The sequence below is a fragment of the Thunnus albacares genome, chromosome 3 (genome assembly GCF_914725855.1).
Source record: "Thunnus albacares chromosome 3, fThuAlb1.1, whole genome shotgun sequence".
Lineage (NCBI taxonomy): Eukaryota > Metazoa > Chordata > Actinopteri > Scombriformes > Scombridae > Thunnus > Thunnus albacares.
In genome coordinates this window covers 3,678,771-3,696,970 of record NC_058108.1, presented here as the reverse complement: position 1 = coordinate 3,696,970, position 18,200 = coordinate 3,678,771, and the positions used below count along the sequence as shown (strand labels likewise).

Sequence of the window (18,200 nt, the reverse complement as noted above, 5' to 3'; positions counted from 1 at the left end):
AAAGTGGCATTAGACACAAATATCTTACTTGGTTTAGAAAATGATAGACTGTAATGTATCCATACTTTGATTAATTTCTAATACACGTTATCGCTAAATAAAAGTGTTTTGTTGTCATCATAAGAATGGGACAGACAGCGCAGAGTCTCACCAGGTTAAACTTCATTCTGTCACCTCCCACACTGCACTATATCTTAAAGGATAGGTCCACAATTTTTAAAATCTCTTTTCTTTTTTTCAATTTTGATAAAGAGAAGAAAGAAAATGTGTACATGTGAAACATATGTGCTTAGTCTCACATATATAAACTTAAAAGAATTGAACCAGTTTATTATCGAACAAACTGGAAGGCCTGAAAGTATAATTAATTTAATAATAATATATATATTATAATATTATAATTCTTGACCTTTTCTCTTTCCATAAATATAGTGAGATTATGCAATGAAGTTTCTCCAACAGAAGGCGGATAAGAAAGCATTGAACTAAAGAAATTTATCCTGAGAAGAAGTTCAATTTTATAATCAATTTTCTACCAGAAAAAGATATTGATAAATTTCTCCATCTCACTCAATCTGACTCTATAGATTAAAAAAGAGAATTAAAAATAATTATTTCAGATGGGAAACCAACCACCAATTTTTCAAGCCTATCTTAAATCAGTAGTCAGGTGTGTGTGTGTAGCTACGTTGAAACAGTTTTAACTTGCCGTCATCGTTCCTCCTGTCTGTAACGGCCCCGAGGAGATCTCTTCCTAACGTGATTTCAATGTAAGAAAATAGGGGACAAAATCCACAAAATCCTGTGTAATCTGCAGCAAGTGAGTATCTTCCAAAGTTACAATCTTTTAGTACGACATTCTTTCTTTGTGTTACTGTCCCTAAACTGCAGATTAGCAAAGGATCAGTGGCTCATATTAACTTCAGCTGAATTTAAGAATGAATTTTTACAAAGTACGAGGACGTGTGGATTTTGTCTCCCATTGCTTACATTGGAAATGTGTCAAGAAGGGATCTTTTCACAGTCAGTGTGGACAGGAGGAGACTTGTTTCCATTGTGGTCCCTGATGTAAAGACAGTATTGATGCAGGAGTCCAGGTGCCATAAAATCCAGGAACCACGATCATGGCTAAAAGTGTATTAGGTCCGCCTTGAGCTGAAACTTATGCAGTAATACAGCAGCCCAGCAACAAATCCACCCTTCATGAAGGTTATAATATTTAGTTTGTGTTGAAGCTGTTTTTGAGAGGTGTTGACTCAACGTCATGGTCATTTTGTCGGTTGTGTCCCTGTTGAATTGTATTGCATTATTGTGAAAAGTGTTTGTAATATTTAGTCTACCATCACTGATACAAATGTAGAGGACAATGTGACTTTAACGTCTTTGCACTGGTTGTCATTTTCTTTCAGAATCCATTTTTAAAATCTTGCTAATTTCGTACAAGGTTGATTCAGTTTTTAACACTGTCGCCTTTCGTTGTGGACTTTGTACATTCTCAGTGTGTCTGTGTGGGTTTCTTTGGGTCTCTGGTATCTTCCCACAGTCCAGACTCCAGGTTAAGCTCAAAGGGTGACTGAATTTTTGCTGGTGCTTGCTATCTCATAATCTACCTTCTATTGCTTTTATCTATTTTTAATCTGTTGATACAGATCCAGTTTTATTTCTTTGTGTCTAAACATTGTTGTGTTCACTCCTTTTATGTTGTACTTATTATACTCATTATATAATATATATATACTATAATACTTATTATATATTATACTTATTATATTATATGTAATATTATTATTTCCAAAGCTTGTCAAATGTACTAATTTCTGTTAACATTACAGCCTCTATGATCGTTTTACCCTTGTATTCCTCTTTATATGAATAAATACTTTTCCTACATGTGTTTTAAACAACAGCATCTTCTAACCTGAGTATCCTCAGACTTCTGAGTGATCACCATCAGTTATTGATATGTTAAAAAGGATCTTGATTGATATTGACAAATGCCACCAAAACACTTTTTATAGAGATGAAATACATGCAGATTATAACAGAATCCAACAAAACAGATCATAACCCCAAAAATGACTCAACCTGAAAGTTCTCTAATTACAGATTGAAAACCACAAATGTGTCATAGATATTGGAGATAAAACAGAAAACCACACTGTTTACAGTACATACTGAGTGTAAGGAGGAAGACACACCATCGATACCAAATGTACCAAACTGTATATTTAAAGGTCTTTTAAAAGAAGCAGGTTTACTGAGTCATCTGGTTAACTTTGTTGAGTAAAACACCAGCAAAACTGAAACATGGACTCATGTAAAAAAAAAAGGATTTGTTCAAAGGACGACTCCAAGTTATCCTGATAACTCAGTTAACTTGAATCATGAACTAATAAATACTTTGTTAACACAGATGTTAGCTATTTATTTCCCTGAGAAGGGGAACTAAAGTGCTGTGTGCGCTATGTATGCTTTATTAATGTTGAGAAAATGTTAACTACAGATTACTTGTCAGGAGTGTGTGGTCAAAATCCTTACTGTCTATAAATGTATTTAAAACTGCTGATGATACATGATTACAACTATGTTATACAGTGTTTTCATTAATTGTTTATACGCCTGCAGAAAAGGATTCTAAAACATTACTATCTTCAGGTCTTCCTCTTGGGGTTGTGTTTTTGGTCCCATTTTTCTGTCTATTTACTTGTTTCATTTGTTGTCGTTTATACAAATCTGGATGCAGAACCTCTCTCAATAACTGGTAGCCGATGGAGAGATGTAAGATCAGGTGTGATGTGGTCAAATTTGTTCTTTCTGGTTCTTTCTGGCAGCAGCGTTTTCAATGAGCTGTAGGCTGCTCACAGTCTTTCTGAGTTGATCAATGAGGAGAGCATTAAAATACTCCAACCGACAAGAAACAAATGCATCTAGAGGTCTTTCTGCATCTGCCTGAGATAAGAAGCCTCTTATTCTGGATGTATTTTCTAAATGATAAAATGCTTTTTAATGCGTTTTGTGACGATTGCAACATGGCTCTGGGATGTTAGGTCTTAGTCAACAATGACACCCGGATTTCTGACCTGTGTGGTATTTCAACAAGAGAAAAAGGGGCTGGTAGAGAACATACTTCCTTCTGCAGGGGCTAGACGTTTTGTATAAGTTGAAGTCTTTGGATATTTTGCCTACTTAGACCTGAATAAAGTGTGTTGTAGTAATAAAAGCATGGATGACCTTTTCTAGATCTGCAAATGAGAGGAATCTCCTAATCTTAGTTAAATGTCTCAGTTGGAAATCATTGTGATATCAATACTCTAAACCCCTTTTTCATTTTTTAGTCTTGTTATAACAATATTACTGTGCCCTGTAATTATTAAGTAGGTTAAGTATTAAGTAAGTATTAAGTCGATTTTACTGACTCTAGTTTATTGGGTTATTGTTGTTATTTAACTACCAAATCAGAAAGTCACAGTTTTATGGATCATGGCACACGCTGTGTATGTGTGCAACAACTGAACAACCAGACAGATTTATTTCTCTCAGTGGAAAAATGTTTCCAAAAAAAAAGTACCTTCTCACACGTTTTCATCAGGGACAAGCTAAAGATTCGTAGACCTAAATATTGTTATAAGATAAATATTCAATATTGAAAAACTCACACCTGACTATAACTGGGTTTTGTCAAGACAAAATTTGCCCTTATCTCAGCCTCACCTCAGAGGGCTTACTTATTGTTTCTCGTCTCTGTTTTGGATAAACTACAACTGTATATGTTGTGTGGTGTCTCTGGTCACTTAAAATCTAACATCAAAGGTCACTGATGATCAGACAGATTTAGGAACAACCAAACACCCAAATGGTAATTGTCTTTGACTTCCTAATTTTCTGCTCTTCCCTTTTTTTTTACACAGCCATCAGTGTGTGTGTCTAGCCTCTTCCAGAAAACAGACACAACCACTATATCGAGATAAAAAACAAACAGAAGTGAAATGAATTGTTAAGTTAGGTCTTTAATGTATGATAGCTAGAAGAAAATAATGTCTGGGGGCCTGTACACTGAGCCTGGCATCATCAAGCAGGGTCACCATGATCAAGACGACAAGGAAGAGAATATAGTGGACATTTATGTCAGTGCAGAAAGCCTGAGGGTGTATGACAACCCCTGGGTGGAGAGCATGGCACCAAATATACCTGCAGAGACTCCAGGTATGGAACACCAGAATTTACATATATTTCCTTTTGTATTTGTATTCCTTAAATATACAGCATTATAGTCTCTGAGGAGGTGTTTAAATTACTTGTATTTCACGAATTGTAGCTTCATATAGAGCTAAACATGCCATTTTATGCATTTTTATTGTATTTCATTGTGTTTTGCGTCATGCTAAAAGTCTGATGTCGATTATTTATTCGTTAAGTTGTCGGTGAATGCTCAGGAAAGAGGACTCACATCAGAACTGATTCAGTGTTTCTGGGTGTGCTGTGTCTTCTCCTCCTGGTTGGGATCATTTTCGTCGGGGTCAGAAGTGAGTTTTCCTAATTCTGTTTTGTGATGATAATAAGAACCGCAAAGAGACGAGCACTTCACATTTTGTTGATTATATAATGGTTGTGATAATATGATAAGATATGCTTATATTCATTGGCTGTTTTGTTGTTCCCACAATAGTGGGTAAATGGAGAAGAGAGACACACCAGTTAAGGGCAGTTAACACCCATCTCAGGAAAATAAATGCCCAGTTAAAAATCAATAACACTCAACTCAACAAAGAAAGAGATGACTTGAGGAGGATTATTTCTGGTGAGTGAAATGTTACCACTTATATTTTCTCATATTTTTCCATTGAAAACATATTTGGTAGATTTGTGTTCATTGTATTTGAAAATGAAACCTGAAAACAACCTGAAAAATCACCACAGATTATTAAACAGCCATGCCGTGTCAACACTTTATTACCATACAAGGTCCTCGGTGTTTCAGTCATATTCGTTCTTTTTTTTCTTTTTAATTGTATTCAACATACATTTTTATCTCATAAAAGACAGCACACTCTTATGAGCTGAGGTAATCTGTACTGTGACAACTGTGATTTTAAATACTGCATCATGGAAACATTTCAGATAACAAATAAACATAACAAAATCACATTTCAGACAACACATCCGCAGTTTACAAACTGTTTTAATCCTAAATGGATGTAGCTGAAGTAGAAAGTAGGAAGTAAGGAGAAGTGCGCTCATTGTTTGTCTGTGTGCGCCCTTAACAGATGTTCACACTGCTAATAGTAGTTCCACCTGTGCGTCAGAGCTTTATTATCATTGACTGCTCTTCCGTCTGTGGTTTTGACATAAAGTAAAAAGGAGACATGCACCCCTTTGTGTTTTTGCAATGCTTGTAGCAGCCTGGAAAACAAGTTCACTCTGTGTGAGTGAACTCTGAGTATCTCAAACAGAAATAATGATTCATGCTAAATTTAACTTCTGTGTTTCATGTGGGAAGGCACTGTCCTATTAGAATGTAATTGATGTGATACATTGGAGTCAAATAATGTGAAACACTGTTGATTGTCTATTGATGTGTGGCTGTGATTCCCACAATTCTCTTGTCTTGTCTTTGACAACATCTGCTGTTGGCCATATGTCATTTACAGGTTTCATTTCAATAAATGACTCTAGTTTATTGGCTTATTGTTGTCATTTAAGCACCTAATCAGAGAGTCACAGTTTTATGGATCATGGTACACACTGTGTATGTGTTTGAGCAAGAACTGAACAGCCAAACAGTCAAATGTTAAAAGATTTACGGTCCAGGCTGAAGACGAGAATCATGCTTTAATTGTTTTAGCTTTAACTTTGTGGAACAAACTCCCCCTCAGTATCAAATCAGCTGAATCTTTAAAAATCCACCTGTATAGGCTGGTGTTTTATAACTTTATGTGTTCTTACTTATTTCATTTTAATTCTTTGTTTGAAGATTCTCCCAAATTCTTGTTGCATTTCATGTTATTGTATGTGTAGCAGTGAAGCAGCTTTTAATTGGTTTTGACAGGTGCTGCAGAAATAAAGTTTAATAATTTAAAACAAATTCTCATCAGCAGAGTTGCAGATGTTGGAGTTGGAGATATTTAAGTATTACAAAAATGGCTTACATATACTTATTATGTGAGAAAAAAATTAGCACATCTTGACCAACTTTTTCATCTCCTTTTGAATTTGAACATGCATATATTTAGCATGTTTTTACATATACTGTAATACTCCAGAGAATGGATGTAGTAACTACTGTTTTGTACCAGGGTTGATTCAAATGTCTCTTCCTTTGAAACACAGAAAACAAACCTGAGAAATGTAAGAGGGATTGGTCTACAAATCCCTGATAATGAAAGTGTGTAGGAATATGTGGATGGGACACTGTTGATCACAGAACAGGTGAGTCTAAAAACATGTTCCCTCTAGCTATGTGTCCTCGTTTAGTCATGAAATTACAATTGGCAAAACAGTGTAAAAGTAGATTTGTGGCCTGACAACTCCTTTGTAATATGAATAGATTTATTTATGAATGGAGGGTCTCCTCAAATGTTGCCATTTTTGAAAGAAAAGACATCGCTCATTTTAAATGCAAAACAAACTGATGTTTTTTGTTTTGTTATTTTACTGCAATTGTGTGAAATGCGTCTTTGAGTTCTTGTTCATTGTTGCAGGTGTAGCGGCATGTCACACATTGTTTACATCAACCAAATGAAGTCACAAAATGAAGATGGAGATCAGCGGGATGTGTCAAAACATTAGTAAAAGAGCACACAGTATCTGTGAGAGGAGAATTTATTGAATACAACCAGTTTCCGCTTTCTGCATCCGCACATTTTCTTTTTTTTTTTCTTGTCATTTTTACTGGAAAGATGGTAACTAACCAACTTTGTTTTAATGATGTTGCTTTTTTTCTCCCTATCAGCCATTAAGTTTGTGATTAATCACAGCGCAATACAAAATAATAACCATATATTTATTAATTAGCTACAAATTTTCTTAAACAATCACTCTTACCTGGGCAACAAGCTCACTGGCAAAGTTTTTTTTTACCAGTTCAGGATGTCAGGTGTTGATGATCGAGCATACAAAGCACAGAGCTTTGAGACCACAGACTGTATGACCGGAGTTTACCTTCTGCATCCCACATGTTGTCAGGTTTAGGCTACTTTAATAACCAAATGAATGCTGCTGAGTTATCTAAATGCAACAGCTAATACAAATCGTATTGCAATATTTTAATACATGTTGTATCGGCCTCTTTCTCACCAACCTATACAACCACTAGTAGAAAACATTGAAATCGAAGGAACAATAGTGGAAAACAAGTGAAAAGGTTAAAAAAAAAAAAAAAAGAAAAAAAGTGTGTAATGGTGGGTATTCTTTGTCAGTGTTGGACAGAAAATGTAAAGATTTGTAGAAAGGTGAATTGCAGCCCCATCTTTTGGCAGAATATGGTGTAGCACTAACAAAAAGGGAAGTCAGCATTCAGCCGGTGCTTTTTTCCCCATGATTTTTTGGAAAACATTTAATGTTATTAGGGAATTTTTGGTTTTGTACAGAATGAGTTGTACAAAATTTAAGGTGAGTCAGACTCAAAATACCGTCATATTTTGCAGGATATCTCAGAGGTGAGAACTTTTTTCAGCCTCATCCATATGATGTATCTCTTGTTTCTTGACCCTGGCCTAATCTGTTAAGTAGTTTTTGAAATCTGCTGACTGACTAAGAAACAGGTGGACATAAAAATGGAACATAACTAGAAAAGAGCTGGTTGGTAAAGCAATAAGTTAATTGATTGAGCATCCATTTCTGTAACAGCTGGAAAACTCTACATGACTAAAAGTAATACACGTTTGATAAAACTATAGGCTAATTAAAAAAAAGCTGACTGAGCTTTCTCTATCTCAAGTCTCGGAATTTAAAGAAAAAGTTCATTTTAAATGTGTGTATTCATTATTCTCTTAATATAACCTGTAGAGTTTATAGGAAGTATTAAAGAATATGGACCACTGTTTCCTTAAGTACACTTTTCATGAAGACACTATTGCACACAGACAATTTTCCCATTGCCCCAAGACCCGCAAATATTAATTTAAATTCACATAAAGCAGCAACATTTTATATTTATTGTTTGTTCTCTCTTCCCTTTTTGTATTTTGTATGTTTTTTCCTTATAAGAATATGTGAAAATGTCTACACGCTTTGCTCCACTTGTCCTCATATGTTAAACTGTTTTTGGTGGTGTTTCAATAAAAATATTTAATAAAAACATTTTGTGTTTTTCAATACATATTTGAACTCTGCGCAAATTGTGTTGGGAAGATGGGTGTATGTGTCTCTTCCCAAGACATTTGTTTAACTTTAACATTCACTAGATGTTTTAACAGCTTGTCATCATCATCCTCCCGGTGTGTTGACATAAAATAGTACCGCACAAGGTGCCCCGGCATGGCGCGCATTGATACCATGTTATCCGCCTCCTGTGACCTCACATCCGTCTCTCCAGACAGACTTTTGTCTGCCGGCATTTTCTTTTATTTTCTCTGTGTCGTTTTTTTTAAGCCTGTTGGATTAATCGCTTGCTTTGTTGACCGGCCAAAAGGATTTTGACAAGCCTCCCATCCCCACAGTAGTCTGCTACACAATGCCGGGCTTTTCAGACCGAGATCGTGGCAGAGATAGAGGGTAAGTCAAGTGTTAGTTTGGTTCCTTAACGTTCGTGAAGATGAACAGCTTAGCATTACGGCTAACGTCAAACTGTCACTACTATATCCACGAAACATGACTGTTGTTTTGTATTTTATGTCACAACAGTGTGTTTTTTAGCTACATTCGTGTGGTAAAGCGTTGACAGCGAGCAGTTTAACGTGACCAAACGTTCCCTGCAGCAACATATCCGTAATAATATCCGTTTCCTTGCTGATAACAGGAGGTAAAATGGCAGCTAACGGCTGAGCAGTTTTCCTGCTCGCTATCTGGCCGTGTGACGCAGCGGTGTCTCTTGCGAATGCACATTCAAGTCAAACATTTGTGTCGCAGAGGCCCAATTTATTTGTTATTAATGATTTGTTATTTAATTAGTCGTGTCGTCTAGCTACACTGTCACTCAACGGAAGACAAACAAATCAACACAGCTGGTCCCGTTTCCCGGAGCATGAAGCTGGTCACTCAACTTAAATCAGTAACTCACTTGTGTGTCACCGGCGGCGTGTATTTAATATATGAATATGCACGGACGATATTCAAGAACTAGCAAACTCCTAAAGTCCTTCTCCAGTCAAAAATATGTTGTCTTCTTGTTTCTTCAGCTGGATGTTTGAGCTTCACTGTGCAGAATGATGGATGTGCAGAGTTTGACACCAGAAAGCTGTTTTCACATTTATTTGCTGAGGGAGGAAAGTTTCTCTGTGCTCATTGGAAATCTGATTTTAAGGGGTGGGCCTATGAAAACGATTTGTGACAAAACAGATAGTTTGGAGCCAATTCTGGACCAGTATTCAACCTACACAAGTGTGATGTGGACATTTGAAGTCTCCAGTGCACAAACATTGAGAATGGACTTTATTAGTGAAGAAGGAGACATCTAGTGTCCAGCAGCTAAACTTTAGAAATGAAATATATTTGCATATTTATATGCTCTGAAATTTTAATTAGGGAGTAGAGGGAGATATTTTACATTTTTTAACTTTTTTTTGGTAGAAAACCATGTCAGACACATCTTTATGCGTCTTAATACATGTCTTGAGGGGATCTTTAAGATTTAGTAGGGGAACACCACAGATGCTCTGTGTATAAAGCTTAAAGTCGACCAGCTTGATTTACTTTTAAAGATTTAAGATTCGCCTCTTGACTATGAACAGTTTCTCTGTTTGGAAAACTGTGCCACAGATGATGATTCAGCTGTCTTTTCAAGCTGTTTACATATCTTAAGTCATTTCTGCCTCTGTGTGGTTGATTTATTTATGTGGTGTTAAAAAAACTGACATGACCCTGATAACATTGCTATGTACCAACAGGGTTATTTTCATAAACTTGATGGTTCTCTATAATCACAGAAGACATTACACAGCTGTTTCCACAGGCCCCGTACTACCGGTTGTGACTAGTTCATTGACCTTTCATATGGTGGAACGCCCCTGTAACAAGTGCTGTTTCTGGCTGTGCTTCGTGTAACGTGTCCCTCTCTTTTACACAAGGTATGGTGGAGGACCCCCTCGTTTTGGTGGTGGTGGAGGAGGCAATAGAGGCGGACCTCCTCCAGGAAAGTTTGGCAACCCTGGTGAGAGGCTGCGGAAGAAGCACTGGAACCTCGACGAGCTTCCAAAGTTTCAGAAGAACTTCTACCAGGAACATCCAGATGTCACCCGCAGACCACTTGTAAGAACAGCTTCACAACTCGCACAACAAATCGCTTTTCTTACTGTTTCATGTTAAGGCTGTCAAAACTGGCCAAGAATGACATTCAAATATTCCTTGTTTGAACCATTCAAATATCTATTTTTGTGCATTATGTCCATAAGAAGGCAAACCAATATAACAAGAGACACTACTACTTGTATAGGTATATTTATTTCAATATGTACATGTCTTTTAAAAGACCTACATACCCAGACATTACTAAATAAATCATCTCAGAGTGAGATCAAACGAATGATTCGAAATTGATATGTTATTCGATAGCCTAATTTTTATACAAGTTAGTTAATATTCATACTGGTTACCAAAATCTGAAGTATTTCCAGACAGGGCTTTTTAGATTATTCAGAGTCGGGTTGTGAAATCTCTGCCATCATTGTTGAATTATTTGCACGTTTCAGTTTGACGTACATTTAATTTTTAATCAATGAAAGTGACGTTGTGTGATTCCTGTCCATCATGCAGTGCAGCAGCACAGGTCCACGCGAGAACTTTTCCACACTCGAATATTAATTTTCACAATTGCATGTCTTTTTTTTTTTCCTTTGTTTTTGGTTTGTTTTTTTACAATTTGATTATATAATCGAATTTAGAATATTAATTAACGTTCCTATTTCATGTGGAATTTGTGTGCATACTGTTGTTTGTGTCTGTATTGACATTTTTATATTTCTTCTTCCAATTCCAGCAAGAGGTTGAGCAGTACCGAAGAAGCAAAGAAGTTACCGTCAAAGGCAGAGATTGCCCCAAACCAATTGTAAAATTCCATGAAGCTGCATTTCCAAGTGAGTCAAAATTCATACTTCACCACCCAAATAATTTTGAGTAGTCATCTGCCGATCTACTGAAATTTGATTTCAGCATATTGTGTCAGAAACTTTCAACAATTTAACTTGCATATCTTAATTCTTCAGGCTACGTCATAGATGTCATTGCCAAACAGAACTGGAATGAACCAACTCCGATTCAGGCTCAGGGGTGGCCAGTTGCCCTCAGTGGCAAAGACATGGTTGGCATCGCTCAAACTGGGTCTGGGAAAACCCTTGCAGTAAGTGTTCCCCAACTATGATTCTTAAAATCCTTTCTACCCAGCAACCAAATAAAATAAATGTGTGGTTATCCTCATTTCCCAAGGCCTTAAAGACATAATACCACTTTTACCAAAAGCAAACTTTGAGCTCTTAGAAAGCGGTTTGTAGCATATTTTGGACCTTTATTCTTGTAGCAGTATTCTCTGTAGGATTTAGAGTAACAACCTAAATGAGAAAATAATCCAGTTAGATAATTTAGGTGTGGGGTGCAGGGTCATCTGGCAAAGTGCTTTACTCTTAAGTGGGTTTAGGCAACGTAACAAACTGCAACTTGAAACAGTCCTCAGCTGAAAGAAGATACACACCCTGCCAATGTTGTTAGAGTAAATATCTAATTAGCAGGCGGCTGGTGGTTAACAGGAAGACAGATATGCTCTCATGCGCATTGAGGTCAAATTTACATTTAGAACTCAGTCTATCATTTTTCCTTTTTTAGTACCTTCTGCCTGCAATCGTGCACATCCAACATCAACCATTCTTGGAGCATGGAGACGGACCTATTGTAAGTAAACAGTAAGATATGTCCTCTAGTGTGTAATCCTGTTGTTTCTATTAGCACTGGATGATGAAAACAACAAAAGTCTTTAAGGCTATAACTTGCGACCCAGATGATGTCTGGTCTTCATTTATCACTGATTGATGTATTGCGCAGCTCTATATATTAGGGCTGTAGTCTGCTGGTCGATCAGTTGGTCGATATGCTCTCGTTCGACTAAATTCTCATTGGTCGAATAATCTCTGTGCTATTTTCATAAGGAGAAAAGTGCTACATCAACAGCTTTCCAGGAGTAATCCATTATTTCCTGCGGCGGGAGGGATTTACAAATTACCTGTTTATTCAAAACACCCCCGTTGTTTTCACAACTTTGAACTTGCCCAACCTGATGGAGACTGTTGGGTCTAAATGTACTCAACGTTTACTGAGCGTTAACTGAATCTGTGTTTTTCCATAATGACACAACGAGAACCCCCGCCAGGCCAGGTACATGAGTCAACCTCTGTGTTGTTGCCTGGGAAACTAATGGTAGCGTGACTCTGTTAAGGAGTATGTTTGCGTAGCGAGGGGCAGAGAAATGACGGTGGATGCGAACGGGACAGAGGGAAAGGTTAGTAGTAAGTTGTCAGTCTGGCAGTAAATGTACAGCACAGACTACAGTGTGTCAGTTAATAAGTGCTAAAAAGTCACGTCTGTTGTTTCCCCAAATGCTGGAAAAGTAAAGGGGGTTAGCTCCAAAGTTAGCAACAATGGGTTAGCATAACCTGAAGACACAAAACAGAGAAATACAGAACAGAGAAATGTGTGGCTGCCGAGTTTACTGTGCACTCTGTCCCGTTACCTCGCTCTCAGCTTGACATGCCATGGCACAACTAAAGCCTGCTATACTGAGCTAGTTGATAAGGGGCATGTGTGATCTCTGTCTGCAGGTATCTCTCTGTTTTGAAGGATGCAATATGCTAATAAATTATATGCATCTTCCTGTAGTGCTTGGTGTTGGCACCAACCCGTGAGCTGGCCCAGCAGGTGCAACAAGTGGCTGCTGAATACGGCAGGGCCTCTCGTCTCAAGAGCACCTGCATCTACGGTGGTGCTCCCAAGGGACCCCAGATTAGAGATCTTGAAAGAGGTACGCTTACTTTGTTACTCTCTGTGAATATCACTGCAGATGAGCATTTGTTCTGATTTATGATTAAAGAGCTGTTTGATTGGCTCAGGTTCAGCTCAGAGTTTTTCAGTCATTTGTTATAATTGTGATATTTTTTTTGTCTGTTTATGTTTAAGGTGTTGAGATTTGCATCGCTACCCCAGGTCGTCTTATTGATTTTCTTGAGTGTGGTAAGACTAATTTGCGCCGCTGCACTTATCTGGTGCTGGATGAAGCTGACCGCATGCTGGACATGGGATTCGAACCACAGATCCGCAAGATAGTGGAACAAATTCGGGTAAGTTATGTAATTTCCTTCTACTAGGAATAACTGACTAATTGTCACACTGCAGGACCTCTAACTAGCCGCTTTATTTATATCAATTATTTAACCAAACTGAAATAAAGAGTTGGCTGAACAGCAGCACAAATGCACCAGACAGGGGAATCAAGTAAATACTTGTGGAAATAGAAATATTTGACAGATGTATCCTCAAATTTGTAAAAGGTAAATGCGAGTGTTAAATTTACTTTGAAGCAGGAAGAGAGCGTTGAAGTGCTCCCTCTTGTCTTTCCCAGCCAGACCGCCAGACCTTGATGTGGAGCGCCACCTGGCCTAAGGAAGTTCGCCAGCTGGCTGAGGACTTCCTGAAGGATTATGTACAGATCAACATTGGTGCACTGCAACTCAGTGCCAATCACAACATCCTGCAGATAGTTGATGTTTGCAGTGACATGGAGAAGGAAGACAAGTAAGTAGAGAATTCCCTCCATATTACTAGCATCAGAGTGTTATATCAGTGCTGGCTATAAGAGTTCCAGTTATCCTCACCGGTTAAAGCCAGAGAGGAAAGTAGTTAAAGAACAAATTTCTTCCTAAATCTTAAATAAGTATATTATGATATTTAAGTCTGTTTCACTTTGTATTTCAATTCAACATGAACAATTCAATTTATACCAGTAATTTAAATCAGTAGTGGACTCAAATCGGCCAGCTGAAGCACCATGGCTGTTGCAGTGACAGACTTAAGTTTTGCCTCAACTTTTCTTTTTTTTTTGTCTCTCCTTTGTCAGACTGATCCGTTTGCTGGAGGAGATAATGAGCGAAAAAGAGAACAAGACCATTATTTTTGTGGAGACCAAAAGACGCTGCGATGAGCTCACCAGGAGGATGAGGAGAGATGGGTAAGGACACAAAGAATGTGAAGTTCAAATTTAAGCTATGCCAAATGAAAACAACTCTTTACCATTGGCCCAATTTATTGTTGTATTGCACACAAGCACAGAGAATTTCATTGAAGCTGGACTAGCGGTGTTTAATGTCCAATCTGTTGTCACAGGTGGCCAGCAATGGGAATTCATGGAGATAAGAGCCAGCAGGAGAGAGACTGGGTCCTTAATGGTGAGATTTAAAAAGTCATATTGCAGGTTGCTGTTTTAAAAGAAAGAAAAAAGATGATCACAAGCTGCTCTGTAATTCAACTGAATACTGTCCTTCTCCCTTCAGAGTTCAGATATGGCAAAGCTCCAATCCTCATCGCTACAGATGTGGCCTCCCGTGGCTTGGGTCAGTATGCCATTGAGTTTCACCACTCTCTTATCAGTGTTACACTTATTTTAAAGAAAGTGGTTTTGCTTTCTTTAACTTTTCTATGCATTTTCTGAGTTTTTCTCACCTTAAGGTGGAGTCTTTGTGGCAGGCGCTAGGCATGACAGTCCCAGGCCTCGAGAGGGAGATGGATGACATATTGGAAGTGCTCAACTGGCTTGCCACCCAGTGGGCCTAGAGAGGTGAAAGCTCTTGTGTGCCAGTGATCTTCAAAAGGCTGTGTGGCTAAGCCTTTGTCTCTGACATGTTGTTGAAATACACACACATCTGTTCTCTGTCCATGGATTTCACCTGACAAATGCCATCCAGCTGTTTCCAACTCAAACATAAAAAAAAAAAGAAAAAAAAAAAGATATGCTTGATGCTGTGACTTTTGCCTTGCATGCTGTTGTTAGAGAGCGCTGTATTGCAAGTCACTTGTTTGAGATTTGGAACAATTGTTACCTTTCGGAGCTTATATATCACATAGCATGGGTGCTTGTGAGCCTGTCTAAGCTTTCGGTTGTTTTTTTTTTTTTCCCGTCAAAGTGCTGGATCTTGAAATGGAGAGAGCAGTTTGAAATCTTGTATTCGTCTCTGAAAATTGATAAGACCTGGCACATGTGTTTAGGGGGTAGTGGGAACATCTAGTGAGAGGAGAAAGAGAGACAGCTCAAACCAAAGTTCCTCCCTCGCCTGCGTTTTATAGTCATGTCGAGACCTGCCAACGAGAGACATTTTCTCAAGTGAACACTGGCTTCTTGGAAGATCTTGCCTTGATGAGACTGATGAAGGGGGTGGGGGGAATTGTTTTGTGCTGGCTGAGGGGGACCCCACAGGGTTCAATGCTTGGGCCTTTTCATCTTTTTTTGAAGGGGCCCCTGTCAAATTACTACCTGGTCTATTTTGTCTTGGCAAGACGTGCAGTGCGGCCTTTTAATATCAAGCTTCTCTTGAGAGTGTACTGGGAAAAACGGACCTGCAAAAATGTACCACAGAATGGTCCTATATTGGCACATGAAGAGGCCCCAGTGCATATCGTGGCCCAACTGCGTAGAAGCTCCTGGATGTCACTTGACAATTTGTGGGGGATTTCGCTGCATTGGGAAAGGACTAGTGAATGCATACTCCTTTATGGTAAGACTTAAATCCATTTTTTTTCTCCCTTGTTAACAAAAGGGAGAGTGAGTGTCTTTTGGATCTTTTTGATTATGGTAAGCAATTGGAGTGTGCATCGTTTCTCTCTTCCCACAGTAGTATTCCCATGGAGTAGATGTGTACACAATATTCATGTTGCTTTTAACATATTTCCTCCGCAGCCTAATGACCATTTTCTTCCCCCAGGCTTCACAGTTGCTAACTTTTCCCTTTGATCTGGCTGTTGTGGTGTGCAAAATCCTGTGTGGCCTCCATGTTTTGTTTTGCCACACTGCAACACTTTCACAGATGTGGAGGATGTGAAATTTGTCATCAATTATGACTACCCTAACTCCTCCGAGGATTATATCCACCGCATTGGCCGCACAGCCCGAAGTCAAAAAACGGGCACAGCCTACACCTTCTTCACCCCCAACAACATGAAACAAGCCAGTGATCTGATCTCTGTGCTCCGTGAGGCCAACCAGGCCATTAACCCGAAGCTGATCCAGATGGCAGAGGACAGAGGAGGTAAAGTCTGACACTTGTTTACATTAATACGCTTGTGGTTTTCAAGAAAGATGCATTTTATCTTTTACTAGATATGAGATTTCCTTCTTAGGCTTTACATTGTGAACATATTATGTCTCTTAAGCGGAACTTATTGCACCGTTTTTCTTCCGCGTTCTTGGTCGATGATTATGGAGGCTGTGGTGGAAACTGTAAATGACAGTTTTGACAGCATTTTTGGTGCAAATTCAGGAGGCTTATCTCCGCCCATTTACCACAGTTACAGTCAAATCGAGTGCACCTTCAGAGCAGCCTCCCTCCCCACGCTTAACTGATATAACAGCTACGTGAGTCGCATGATTCACCTTCAAGACTTATTTTTTTTTTAATGCTGTTAATCATCATTTCTGATGTGAAAACGTCAGAAATAAAAAGCTTGCGTCCTGGTATCAATTCAGTTATAAAATCCAAGCGCACTGCTGAGCGTCTCTCCTGCTGGCTGCTGACAGCGCTGCCAGCCGGAGAGTCGATCACACTGAATCTAGTACTATCAGACCAGCACTCTCCTATTTTTCATTTTCAATTCTTCCAATTAAATGGCGAAAAATGCTTTACATACATCATGTGAACAAGAATCCAAACTTAAGTTCTTTCATAACAGACCTGTCGAGTCTTAATAAACCCATAATAAACATTTAAGTAATGGACAAAGATAAAGTCAGCAATGTTCACATATTCCATGTCTGAATAGGGTTTTATTTGTTGTATCAGTGTCTCTTACTAAGAGTCTGAACCCACTCCTCTCCTTCTGTCCCTCTCCTGTCTTCATCTCATCCAGGTCGTGGAAGGGGGGGAAGAGGCGGCTACAAGGACGACCGTCGGGATAGGTATTCAGGAGGTGGGAGGAGCAATAACTTTGGTGGTAGTAGCTACAGGGACAGGGACAGTGATAGAGGGTTTGGCAATGGGCCAAAGAGTGCCTTCGGTGGCAACAAGGCCCAAAACGGTGGCAGCTATGGAGGAAACAGTGGCAACTCTAGTGGTAGCTATGGCAACAATTATAGCAACAGCAACGGACAGGGTAATTTTGGTGCTCCAGCAAACCAGGTGGGTGCCTTTGGTAACCAAAGCTTCCAGGGCCCCCCTCAGTTCGGGTCCATGCAGAGGGCCGCTCAGAATGGCATGAACCACCCGCCGTTCTCTTTCACCTCTCAGCCGCCACCACCACAGGGCCAACAGCCACCACCCCCGCCACCGATGGTGCCCTACCCCATGCCACCACCCTTCCCACAGTAGATCTGATATACGCACAATATATGGAACCAACATGATTTTCGTTTAGTCTTGAAATCTTACATTATGATGATGATGATTATTATTATTATTATTGTTATTATTCTCCTTTTGAACTGTTAAACTTTGTTTTGCTTACAGCAGGGTTGGAATTATTCAGTAAACCCAGAGCATTAAACTGAGTCATAGACGCGTCTCCTGTAGTGCAACTATGATCGCTGCACTTTTCCTTGACTGTTTTTTGTTACATTCCTCAGTAATTTATTTTTACTAGGTAATGCAGTGTTTTCGGTTTGTGGTATGTTTAAAGTGATGTTATGAAGATCATATAAAAAGGGAGCGCGTGACCCTTTTAAATAAAAATAAGAAAATGGAAACCTTGTGTTGTTTATTTGTGTGGGAAGTTTGGGTTGGAGAAATGTATCAGAACTAGCTGTAAAGATGCAGGTCTTGGTGCCTCTTAAACACTCATATCTGAACATACACTACACTTAG

General features: G+C 38.7%; 1 protein-coding gene across 1 annotated transcript; it reads left to right on the top strand.

Moving 5' to 3' along the window:
* Positions 1-8,498: 8,498 nt before the first annotated feature.
* Positions 8,499-18,082, top strand: LOC122978834 (probable ATP-dependent RNA helicase DDX5). The gene is made up of 13 exons (XM_044345862.1): positions 8,499-8,712; positions 10,224-10,404; positions 11,132-11,228; positions 11,358-11,491; positions 11,971-12,036; positions 13,018-13,159; positions 13,315-13,475; positions 13,757-13,929; positions 14,252-14,362; positions 14,518-14,579; positions 14,685-14,744; positions 16,212-16,433; positions 17,251-18,082. Exons 1-13 carry the CDS (start codon positions 8,672-8,674, stop codon positions 17,706-17,708), a joined length of 1,908 nt encoding a protein of 635 aa, XP_044201797.1. The 5' UTR covers positions 8,499-8,671; the 3' UTR covers positions 17,709-18,082.
* Positions 18,083-18,200: the final 118 nt, after the last annotated feature.